General features: G+C 42.8%; 1 protein-coding gene across 1 annotated transcript; it reads right to left on the bottom strand.

Annotated features, from left to right (window-relative positions):
- Positions 1–10911: 10911 nt before the first annotated feature.
- On the bottom strand, positions 10912–11476 carry LOC134386384 (large ribosomal subunit protein uL11-like). Its single transcript, XM_063108513.1, has one exon. The coding sequence runs from the start codon at positions 11445–11447 to the stop codon at positions 10950–10952; it is 498 nt and encodes a 165-aa protein (XP_062964583.1). The 5' UTR covers positions 11448–11476; the 3' UTR covers positions 10912–10949.
- Between the last annotated feature and the right edge of the window lie 1400 nt (positions 11477–12876).

Here is a 12876-nt window from a genome sequence, read left to right as displayed (position 1 = left end):
ACTCCATGCTGAGGTGTGAATGCCTGATAAGGTTTAATGAGGCACCTTTTCGCCTGTATTTGCATTTTATAAAGAGATACAGCCTTAGGCGATGGGAAAACAGTTCTCGAGGTGGAATTTTACACATTAGCAATCTGGCAAGAGAGATGGGGTTTAGACAAGAAAACAATAATACTAACGGTAACAATCATTGAGTATGTGTCACGCCTGTACTCAGAGCATTTCATCCTTTGTCTCATTTAATATTCACAAGAACATTGGAGGTGAGTTCAGAGACCTTGAACCTAAGCCATCTGCACCTATACAGTGTACTGTCTACATGAGCATGACTCACACTTTTCCACTGCTTTCAGTAATATGGCTTTAGGAAACTCCTGCCCAGGAAAGATGAAGCTGCAAGTAACTTTTTATTGTTACTGTCCTGAAAGTACTCCACTAGTCTTGTCAACTCCCCAAGACTCCCTGGGAAATCCTCTCCTTGCAAAGTTAATCAATCCCTTGCCCAATCCTAATCAAGTCCTCCAATTGAAAGACCATCCTTAGAACAGACCCCCCCCCAAAACCTCATAAATACCCCACACTCCCCTCCCCTTTACTAGATACTACTAAGACTCTGCCGAAACAGAAAGCTCCCTTCCCTCAGCAAGCTACAAACGCAGCTTTGCTTTGACTACAAGCTATCTGGTGGTGCTTTGGGCAGCCAGCATTTAATGGTACTATTTTTACCTCTATTTCACAAGTGAAGAAATTGAGGCCCAGAGAGGTTAGTTAATTTGTTCAAAGACACAGATCTAATCAGTAGTAGGTCCAGGGTTCAAATCCTGCCATTCTGATTCCAGAATGTACACTTCTAGTCACGTGTCTACACTCCCTCTCTGTACATTTGAAATCATATGATATAGTCACCTGTTCTTTCTCCACCAGTGGTCAACCATGTGGTAAAAATCCCAGAGAAGCCAGAACTTAAAATGGCTCCCTGACCTAAGCCAGTATTTAAGTTTGCTGAAGCCAGGACAGTGTTTTCGAACTATCCGAGCCTCAGGGCACTCCTTTCTGCTTAGATCATTACACAAAAGGCGGTATGTGGTGTGGGGTCTGTTAATACTTTCTTTTGATGTCCACCTGCCTGAGCCACAGCCACCCAGGCCCTTACCACAGAGCAGGATGTCTCTGCCCACCACCATTGTGACTCTGGTATCGAGGGGTGACTCGCTCCCCACTTCCCACTGAAGTCCAGCTGCTTCTTTCCGCATCCCTTCCCCCATAGCCACCTTTCCCCATCCCCAGTCCAATGCCTTCCCTGTCTTACAATCCTGCCTGGGATACCCAGCATCATGGAAGTTCTAGCAGACCACACCTTGGTAGTAGAGAGCAGGCAGGCAGGTGGACGCACGCTGCTGGTGGGTGGGGAAGATTTACCGTCTGGCAACTCCTCCCAGATGGAAAGGAAAAACCAACACAAACTATGAAAGAACATGTGTCTTCAGGCTCCCTCTCCTTACTGCCTGTGGTGCATCTCTTCTGCCAAGGGTGGCCATGGGCCAGGACCTCCTCAGACAGGCCCGTGGGAAGCAAAACCCTCTGGGAAGAGGAGGGGGGATTAGGTTAAGTGGGAAGCTCAGCCTTTAGCCCCAATTTTTACACTCTGCCTCAATTCATGCAGGTTCTTCTGGCCAACCAGGGGTCATGTAGAGAAAATATAACTTTAACATATGCAATTTGCTTCTGTACTAATGCTTGCTAAAAACGAGAAAACATAACTAATGCCATTTTAAGTAAAGCAGCTTCTAAGGGGTTATGTAGAGGCCAGGCAGAGTCAAGGTGGACCCAGGCACGCTAGATTCAAGGAACGGAGGAACCACCACCCGGTTCCAGGGACCAGCTCCTTATCTAGAGGCCGCCTGGCCTGACCACAAGATAAACGTTTGAGAAATACACTGTTCCTTATCAGTGTGCCAGCCCGCTAAAGACCACCAATAAATCTAAAGGTCACCTCAGATAACCCGTAAGCAGTATACAACTCGTCCTGTTGCAAAAGTCTGTCTAAAAAACTGTATAAAAAGCACTTGTGTTAAGGGCTCGGGCCGCTTCTGTCTTGAAGACTGAGCGACCACAGCATGCTGGAATAAACTCCTTTTGCTTGATTGCAACGGTCTCTGTCTCATGGTCTTTGTGAGGTGAGCCATCCCGATGTGTGGGATTTGTGCAAGGTGCACAGGTCTTACAGTCCAATTTCAGATTTGTTGTGGGCTGCTTCACATGAGGTGATAGGGGGCTTAAGACATCGAATTGAAGGAAAAGTGTCAACCTGCTCTTTTAGAAGACCAAATCCAAGGACATGCTCAGAAGCCCATGGAAATCAGCCAACTGCTGGCAGAAGCACCCCCGTTGCCTGACTCTGGTCCAAGAGTAACCTTCAGTCTGCTGTTCCACCAGCTGGTTATCTGTTTTGGTTAACTATTGCTGAATAACAGACTGTGGGAGGCCAGAATATGCCACCACAAAATATGAAGGATTGTTGAGCTAAAGGTAATTAAGCAGCAGCAGATCCAGGACAGCTCTCTGCTCTCTCTCTACTGGAACTTAAAATGGTTCCCTGACCTAGGCCAGGGAACCATTTAAGTAAGTTTGCTGAAGCCAGGATGGTGGCACTTTCAAACTATCCAAGCCCCAGGGCACTCCTGCCTGCTTAGATCATCACACAATAATCTATGTCTTAAAAGCAGGGCATATATTTACAAAGACAAAAGGTATCCTGCTTCCACTTCTACCAGAGAGAACAAAGGTTAGCCACTAAAGACAACTTTGGCCCTTTGTCAGCCTGGAGATGGTACCAGAGGAACCTACATTAACAGAAGAGCAAAACAAATCCTTAGCAAAATAAAGTCAGAGGCATCAAACTACCTGACTTCAAGTTACACTATAAAGCAATAGTAAACAAAATAGCATGGTACTGGCATAAAATCAGACACTTGGACCAATGGAACAGAATAAAGAACCCAAAAATCAACCCACATACTTATAGCTAACTGATCTTTGACAGAGGTGCCAGGAACGTACACTGGGGAAAAGACTGCCTCTTTGATAAATGGTGCTGGGAAAACTGGACATCCATATGTAGAAGAATTGAACTAGACACATACCTCTTGCCATATAACAAAATCAACTCAGAATGGATTAAAGACTTAACTATAAGATCTGAAACTATAAAACTCCTAAAAGAAAACATAGGGGAAACACTTCAGGAAGTAGGAAGGGCAGAGACTTTACGAGTAAGACCCTGAAAGCACAAGCAACAAGAGAAAAAAATAAACAAATGGGGTTTATGTCAAACTAAAAAGCTTCTGCACAGCAAAGGAAACAATTAACAGAGCAAAAGGACAACCTGAAGAATGGGAGAAAATATTTGCAAACTATGCATCCAACAAGGGATTAATATCCAAAATATACAAGGAACTCAAACAACTTAATAGTAAAAAAATAAGTAACCCGAGTGAAAAATGGGCAATGGAGCTGAATATTCATTTCTCAAAGGAAGATATACAAATGGCCAACAGACACGTGAAAAAATGCTCAGCATCATTAAGCATCAGGAAAATGCAAATCAAAACCACACTGAGATATCATCTTACCCCAGTTAGGCAGGTTATTATCAAAAAGACAGAATAACAAATGCTGGTGAGGATGCAGAGAAATGGGAACACTCCTACATTGCAGCTGGGACTGTAAAATAGTGCAGACATTATGGAAAATAGTATGGAGGTTCCTCAAACAACTTCAGGTAGAACTGCCATACGATCCAGCAATCCCACTACTGGGTATATACAAAAGATTGGAAATCATCATGGCAAAGATATACCTGCACTCCCATGTTTGTTGCAGCTCTATTTACAATACCCAAGAGTTGGAACCAACCTAAATGTCCATCATTGGATGACTGGATAAGGAAAATGAGGTATATATACACAATGGACTACTACTCTGCCATAAAAAAGAATGAAATTCTGCCATTCACATCAAAATGGATGAACTTAGAGAAAATTATGTTAAGTGAAATAAGCCAGGCACAGAAAGAGAAACACCGCATGTTCTCTCTCACTCATAAGTGGGAGCTAAAAAATATCAACAAAAAAAAGAAAGAAAAAAGGTACAAGTCGTAATTCATTCAACTTTCAAAAGGAGAAAACAGAACTGAAGCCGCCAGAAGTGGGTAAATATTAGCAAACTATGCAACTGACAAGGGATTAATATCCAGAATATACAAGGAATATATATATATATATACAAACAAGCTTTACTTACTAGATTTTATCTGCCAGTTATTGCCTTTCCCCAGGTTGCCACCTGTAGAGACTCAAAGTTCTTTTCCTTTGTCTTGTCACAAATCTAAAAGTTTACTGTTCTTTGTTGAAGATGCCGTATAAGCTGAGATTCGTAGCCACCTCTTTGAGAACGACTCATTCTCTGGGTATTGTCCAGGTATATATGAAATATACATGTTAATAAGCGTGTTTATTTTTCTCTTGGTAATCTGTCTTTTGTTACAGGGGCCCTTTCAAACTGACAGCCTATAAGGATTGAAGAACAAATTGTTTTTCTTTTCCCTAGAAAAGAACAAAATCAACCCGAAACCTAGAAGCTTAAAGCAATAACCGTTTTTTTCCCGGTGATTCTGTGGGTTAGCTGGGTAGTTCTGCTGGTTTTGCCTGGCTCTCTCATGCAGATACAACCAGTTGAGATTGGCCGGGGGCTGGGCTGAGAGGTGAGTGGGGGGAAGGCTGGGATTCTTTCCACAAGGTCTTTAAAGTGACTGGACTTCTCCCCAACAGGGTGACAGCAGAAGCTGCAAGACTTCTTGAGGCGTGGACTTGGAAGCCACACAATATCACCTCTGCCACATTCTCTTTGTCTAGTTTAGGTGAGGAAAAATAATTTTCTCTTGAGCCGGCCCGTGGCTCACTCGGGAGAGTGTGGTGCTGAGAACACCAAGGCCCCGGGTTCGGATCCCATATACGGATGGCCGGTTCGCTCACTGGCTGAGCGTGGTGCTGACAACACCAAGTCAAGGGTTAAGATCCCCTTACCGGTCATCTTTAAAAAAAAAAAAAAAAGAAAAGAAAAATAATTTTCTCTACCCTTCATAGTTCTTAGTTGGGACAGACTCCTGAAACAAAAGATAGATTAACAAGTGAAAAACGAGTTTATTAACATGTATATCTCATGTATACATAGGAGATACCCACAGAAATGAGTGAATCTCACAAAAGTGGCTTTGAATTCATACTTAAATACCATCATTTCACTAAAAAAATAAATAAGTAAATAAAGAGGAATGTGAGAGAAAGCCAGTTATGGGGAGATGCCCAGGAAAAGCACAGTAAACAAGGGTAAGGTTCGGTATGCAGATTTATGCTGCCTTCTCCATTGATAAGCATCTCTAGTGATTTAGAGTCATCCTGCTCTTCCTGGTTTAGAGAGGGAGACATGCTTACAAATGGAGATTTCCCTTACAGATATAAATTTCCCTTACAAACTTCTACTCTGTTTTCAGAGCTTCTCCTATGTCTGCAGTTTCTCAAAATAAACAGCTCAAAATAATCCTTATGCTAGAGAGGCATATTATGGGATGGCATATTCTGGCCTTCTATAGTCTTTTTTTAAATTTTTAAATTTTTTATAGTCATATTTTTGTGTGGCATTTCTGGTCTCCTACAATCATAGTATGGGGTGGTGTGTTCTGGTCTCCTACAGCAAGTCATGGGCCAGCCCAGATTCAAGGAATGGGGAAGTAGACTCCACCTCCTGATAGGAGGGTTGTGTTTTTATTGGGGCTACAGCTAGCATCACAGAGCAAGTAAACTTATCCAGCAATGATGGGGAAGCTTCTTAACATCTACTAATAATGATGCTTCCACCCTCTTCTTCTCCTCTCCCAGTGTTCCGTACATCAGTGAAGGGCTCACTACTGTGGAAATAAGAAAAAGTTATTTATTCAGAGCTGGCTATAGCAAGGGAGTCAGTCACTGTCATTCGCATTTGGAAGAGACTCAAAGGCAGTTAGGGGAGTGGGGAAGCTATATAGCAGCAGTGGGTAAGGGGAGGCTTTAGATTTGCTCTGACTGGAGGCTGTTGGCATCAGGAAGTTGGATGTGCTAACTAGAACCAGGGCATCTTATGTGATTGGCTTAGGGAGCACACTTGGCTTTCTCTGATTCGTCCTGAGTTGGAAGTGGGAGTAAAAAATAGGTGCCAGTAAAGGACCATGATCAAATACTGATCATTCTGGGATGATTACTGTGGAGTTTGGGGTTTGGCTTCCTGGCTTGGTTGCTGCAGAGGTTGTGGGACAGAGTTCTATTGTCATGTATGGCCGAGCCATTGTCCATTTGTATATTCTGACTCTCACTATCTGTCTCAGTCCATTTGAGCTGCTAGAACAAATTACCACAGAGTGGGTCATTTATAAAAAACAGAAATTTATTGCTCACAGTTATGGACGCTAGGAAGTCCAAGATCAAGAAACTAACAGGTTCGGTGTCTGCTAAGGGCTTGCTTTCTGCTTCCAAGATGGTATTGTAAGATCTGTGCACTGTGCACAAACCCCACACGTCGGGATGGCTCACCTCACAAAGACCACGAGACAGAGACCGATGCAATCAAACAAGAGGAGTTTATTTCCAGCATGCTGGAGTCACTCAGCATTCAAGACAAAAGCGACCACGAGCCTTAAACACAAGAGCTTTTTATACAGTTTTTTAGACAGACTTTCACAATAGGATGAGTTGTTTACTGTTTACAGGTTATCAGAGGTGACTTTTGGATTTATTGGTGGGCTTTAGCGAGCTGGTACCCTGAAAAGGAACAGTGCACTTCCCAATCATTTATCTTCCAGGTGGCTTTTAGATAAGGAACTGGTCAGTCAGTTCCTGGAACCGGGTGGTGTTTTTACTCCCTTCCTGGAATTTAATGTGTCTGGGCCTGCCTTACTTAAAATGACATTAGTTATGTTTTCTCATTTTTAGTAAGCATTAAATACAGAAGCAAATTAAGCATGTTAAAGTTATATTTTTTTCTACAGTATCTTCTTACTGTGTCCTCACATGGCAGAATGGAAAAAGGGACAAACTTGCTCCCTCAGGCCCTTTTATAAAAGTACAAATCCCATTATGAGGGCTAAATTACCTCCTAAAGGCCCCATCTCTTAATATTATTGCATTGGGAATTGTTTTGATATGAATTTTGGAAGGACACACACATTCAAATCATAGCATTCTGCCCTTAGACCCCCAAAATTTATGTCTTTCTCACATACAAAATACATTCATTCCATCCCAATTGACCCAAAAGTCTTAACTCAACCCAACACTAACTTTAAAGTCTAAGTCCAAAGTCACATGTAAATATTATCTCAATCAGATAGGGGGATACTTAAGGAATGATTCATCCTGAGGCAAATTTCCCCTCCAGCTGTGAGCCTGTGAAATCAAACAAGTTATGTGCTTTCTAAATACAATGGTGGGACAGGTGTAGGATAGACATACTCATTCCAAAAGTAAGAAATAAAGGAGTAACAGGTCCCAAGTAAGTCCAAGACCCAACAAGGCAAACATTAAATTATTCCCCCCTCCGCTGCTATGGTCAAAAAATTATTTATTAATTTATTTAATTTATAAATATACAACATAAGTGATTTTCATGTCCCTTTACCAATTCCTCCTTTTCACCCCTCCCTCTCCCTCCTCCCCCCATCAACAACATATCTGTTTATTTATCTCAAGTTCAACGAATTATTATGACTATTGTGTCTTCCCCCTATTTATTTGTTTGTATATTTATTTATTTTTATTATCTCCCACATATAAGTGAGGACATGCGGTATTTCTCTTTCTGTGCCTGTCTTATTTCACTTAATATAATTTTCTCTAAGTCCATCCATGTTGCTGTGAATGGTAGTATTTCATTCTTTTTTAGCAAACATTAAATCTAATGGCTCAAGAATAATCTTCTTTGACTTCCAGACACACTGCCTCAAGGCTCTGGGCAGCCACACCCTCATGGCTTTGCTGGGTGCAGCCCATGCAGCAGCTCTCAGGAGTTAGAGTTGGGCACCTATGGCTCTTCTAGGCTTGTGTTGCACACTGGTGGCTCTACCAATCTGGAGTCACAGGGGTGGCCCTTCTCCCACAGGTCCACTAGACATTGCACTGGTGGGGACTCTCTGCAGACTTCAGTGCACTTGGGCCTAATGGAGCCACACCTGGGGTGGCCAAGGAGCAGTGCACCAGAATGCATGGAGCAGAAACTTGAGGTGGCCCTGGGCAGCAAGTTGCAAGGTCCTATCAGCACCATGGGACCCTCCTTTAAAACCATTCTACCCTAAAGGCCCTAGCACTCTGGGCCAATTAGGAGTGGCAGCTTTGAAGATCTCTGAAATGCCTTTGAGGTCATTCTTCCATTCTCTCGATGAATAGCATCTGGCTTCCTTCTAGCAGTACTGATCTCCTTATCAAACATTCACTTGGCCACACCCTTGGTGTTCTCTCCTGAACAGGCTTTCTCATTGTTTACAACCTGGCCAGGCTGAGAATTTCCCAACTCTTTAAGTTCTGCTTTCCTTTTAACTATAAATTCCATTTTTAATGTATTTCTCTCTTCTCACACTTTACTAAAAGCAGTCAAGAGAAGCCATACAGCTCCTTCAACACTTTGCTTAGAGATTTATCCTGCCAAATATCCTATTTCATCACTCATAAATTCCACCTTCCACAAAGAAAGTGTTGGAGTGAGCAGGACTGAAGCCATATTGGGATCTAAAACTGCATGGGCTTTATAAGATTTAAAAAGGACAATTTTTTTTTTTTTTTTTTTGCATGCATTTCTCTGAGTTCCCTCTTTTCCCATGGCTATTTGATATTTTGAACCTTGGTTATGGGGCAAGATGACATTATCTACATGAATGTAAAGTTGTTTTCCCATGAGCCTGGATCTGCAGACCTTGGTGTTACAAGACTGAGCTTTAACCAATTCAGCCAACTGGCCAGACCCAATGCAAAAGTATAAAGAGGCAGGGCCTTTAGGGGGTAATTAAGTCATGAGATTAATGCTCTTATAAAAAAAGTCTTGAGAGAGTGAGTTTATTCCTTTTTCCCTTTTGCCATATAAGGATGCAACAAGAAGTCACCATCTTGGCAGCAAAGAGGTTATTAGACACTGAATCTGCTGGTGCCTTAATCTTAGACTTCCCAACCTCCAGACCATGAAAAATAAATTTCTGTTTTTTATAAATGATCCAGTCTGTGGTACTTTGTTATGGCAGTCCAAAGAGCCAGAGACAGAAAGTGGTACTAGGAGTGGGATGCTGCCATAACAAATACCTAAAAATGTGGAAGTGGCTTTGGAACCAGACAATGGGCAGAGGTTGGAAGAGTTTGGAGGAGCAGGCTAGAAAAAGCCTATATTGCCATGAGTTTCAAAAAGCAATTCTGGAGAGGGCTCAGAAGAAAAGGAGAACTGTAGAGAGAGTATCAATCATTGTATTAGTCTGTTTTGTGTTGCTATAACAGAGACACCTGAGACTGGATGATTTATAAAGAGCAGAGGTTTATTTGGCTTACAATTCTGGGACAGCTGCATCTGGCACGGGCCTCAGGCTGCTTGTACTCATGGTGGAAAGCGGCAGGCAGCAGCGGGTACAAGCAGATCACATGGCGAGAGGAAGCGAGAGAGAGAGAGAGAGAGAGGAGGTGCAAGGGTCTTTTTAAGCAACAAGCTCTCATGGGAACTAATAGAGCGAGAACTCACTCATTATTCCCCCCTCCCCCAGGGAGAGCATTAATCCACTCATGAGGGATCCACCCCATGACTCAATCAGTTTCCAACACTGTCACATTGGAGATCAAATTTCCACATGAGTTTTAGAGGGGACAACACATCCAAACTCCATCAATCATCTTAGAGATTACTTAATTGGTTGTGAACAGAAATTGTCAACAGAAATATGAGTGGTAAAGGTCATTTTGATGAAGTCTCAGATGAAAATGAGGAACAAGGTGTTGAAAAGTGGAGGAAAGGCCATCCTTCTCATAAAGTGCCCAAGAACATGATTGAATGTGTCCGTGTCCTAGTGTTACTGGGCCCAGGTCTGGCTGCCTGCCCCTTTTCAAAAGCAAACCACTGAAAAGTCACACGTTGATGAATATGCAAGTCAGCTTTTATTCAGGAATACCGGTAACCTGAGGAGAGATGTTAGGCTAACCCATCTCTCTGGTAAACCTGAAGGAGAACGGCCAGACTAAAGCCATCTCAAAGGCTCACATTTACTCAGGGGTTTTTTAAGATGGAGGGCTGAGAGAAATGGAACATGGGAAATGAAAAGCAGGAGGGAGGGGGACATGAGCAGCGGAGGCTCTGTGCAAGGAGCCAGGTGCAAGGTCTCTCCAAAGCTCTGTCTAGATAGTATGTGTAAGTCTGCAGCTCCAGGCTGACTGGAAAGCAACTTTACATTCATGTAAATAATGTCATCTTGCCCCATAATCAAGGTTCAAAATATCCAATAACCACGGAAAAAGAGGGAACTCAGAGAAATACTTGCCAAAAAAAAAAAAAAACTGTCAAGGGTTCAGATCCCTATACCAGTCAGCTGCAAAACAACAACAGAAACCCCACTTACTATTGCACTGGGAATTAAGTTTCAACATGAATTTTGGAGGGACACACATTCAAACCATAGCACTGACTATCCTGTTTAATAAGTTAGAAATCCAATGATCTTGATTGCTTCCCTCCCCATATCCAATACATCAGTCCTGTAAATCCACCTCCTCAAGTCTTTAAGTCTGTCAGTTCTTCCAGTCTCTGCCATGGCATCCCCAAACTATGTTCTTTTCTTTTCTTTTTTTTTTTTTTTTTTTTAGTCAAAGGATCCTTTATTAAAATATTTTCCTTTGTACTTAACTACCTGGGCATTCCACTGCACCACTGTTGATGTCATCTATGATGTCATGAGGGTGGCGGCCATCAACATTGCAGCCCACAGACTGGGCAGTCCCCAGGATCTCTTTAATGGTTCCAGAGAGTTCTCTGGCTAAAGATCTGTGCTGCATTTGTCGGGCAATATTGACGATCTCATCAAACGTGATATTTCCATTGTGTTTAATGTTCTTTTGTTTCTTTTTATCTCTTGGTGGTTCCTTGAGGGCTTTGATGATCAAGGCAGAAGCAGATGGTACCACCTCAATCTGGGCCTGTCTGTTCTGAATGGTCAATTTCACTGTAATCCTCAGACCTTTCCAGTCACCAGTTGCCTTGGCGATGTCATCACCAACCTTTTTTGGAGACAGACCCAGGGGGCCGATCTTGGGGGCCAGGGCAGACGTGGCCCCTACTTCGCCACCGGTGCACCTCAGGTACACGACTTTGATCTCGCTGGGGTCGAACTTAGGCGGCATGGCGGAGGCGGCATGGCGGAGGCGGATGGTGTCGGATGAACCCGGACTCGGGACGACCGAAGAAAGTTGCACCACGACCTCCTCTGAGCAGAAAGCCGGAAGGCCGGAAGCCACCCGGACCACGCCGGATGTCCCCCCAAACTATTTTCATCTTTCATCTGACCTACTAAATAGCCTCCTACCTTGATCTACCTACCTCCACTGCCCACTCCCCAATTTATTTGTCAAGGTAATTTTTTCAAAAGGCAACTTTGATTGCATCATCCCTATGCTTAAATTACTTCAATAGCTTCCCACTGGTTTTAAGATGAAGACTAAAATCTAACTTGACATCCAGTGCCTTGCATGGTTTGGCTCCCATCCTTCAGCCTCCTCTTGCATCACACAATCCCTTTTTTCTTTCTGGTTGAATCACACCGGCCTTCTTTCAGTCCCAGATGTGTCCTCCCACCTGCCACAGGGGTTTACTAGAAGACTATGGGCAGCTCCTGAGTCAAAGGAATAGCTGATGCACCAGGGTAGGAGTCTGGGTAGCTCCAGGGATGCAGGTAGAAGGAGCCAAATATAGTCTCATCAGGGCACCTATAATGAGAAATATCAGCTCCCCAACCCCTCACATCACCGTGCTTTAAGATCTAAAGTCCCTGAGGATGGTTCAATGGGCTTGGCTGGCTTTGGTCTCATGCCCATGCCTTGGCTAGGACACTTTGAATAAAAATCCCAATAAAGCTTTAAACAATGAGGAGAGAGAATTCCCCCAAAGAAAATTGGGAGTTTTCACCAGGAGGAGAAGGAATAGATGCAGGGTGGCCCCAAACTCAACAAATGTCCACTAAAAATGCGTTCCCACTACCTGGAATTGGAATGCCTTCCTGTCCCCTCTTTGGTTAGTTAGTCCTACTCAGCTTTCAGATTTCAGCCCAATTGTTCCTTCATTAAAGAAGCTTTCCCTCACCTTCCAAAGGAATCAAAGTTCTCTATTCTGCTATTTCATAACACTATCTCATAGCACTTGCTACTATTGTAATTTCACTTTTATTTGTGAATGTTTGAATTAGATCCACCTCTCTCAATAGGTTAAATAGTCCATGAGCACAGAGCCTGTATCTGTTTGGCTCACTATGGTTATCTTCAGTGCCTACCATAAAGCAAAGACACTCAGCAAACACTCATTCAATGTAAGAATCAAGCCATATTTTTCCCACTGTTATGATTATGCCACTCCCCCCTTAGAAAGCAAACACAGCTAAATTTTTAAACAAATTTGTTTCAAATTCATACTTTATTATATACATTTTCTTATCTAATCTTTACAACAATGCAGCAGGAAATTACTTTATACATAAAGAAACTGAAGCACAAGGAATTAGGAAATTTAAGACCACACACTTGGTAAATGATCCAGCCACAGGTCTGTCTGATTTCAAAA

The sequence above is a fragment of the Cynocephalus volans genome, chromosome 9 (genome assembly GCF_027409185.1).
Source record: "Cynocephalus volans isolate mCynVol1 chromosome 9, mCynVol1.pri, whole genome shotgun sequence".
Taxonomy (NCBI): domain Eukaryota; kingdom Metazoa; phylum Chordata; class Mammalia; order Dermoptera; family Cynocephalidae; genus Cynocephalus; species Cynocephalus volans.
The sequence above is the reverse complement of the archived record's forward strand: the minus strand, read 5'-3'. Positions and strand labels throughout refer to the sequence as shown.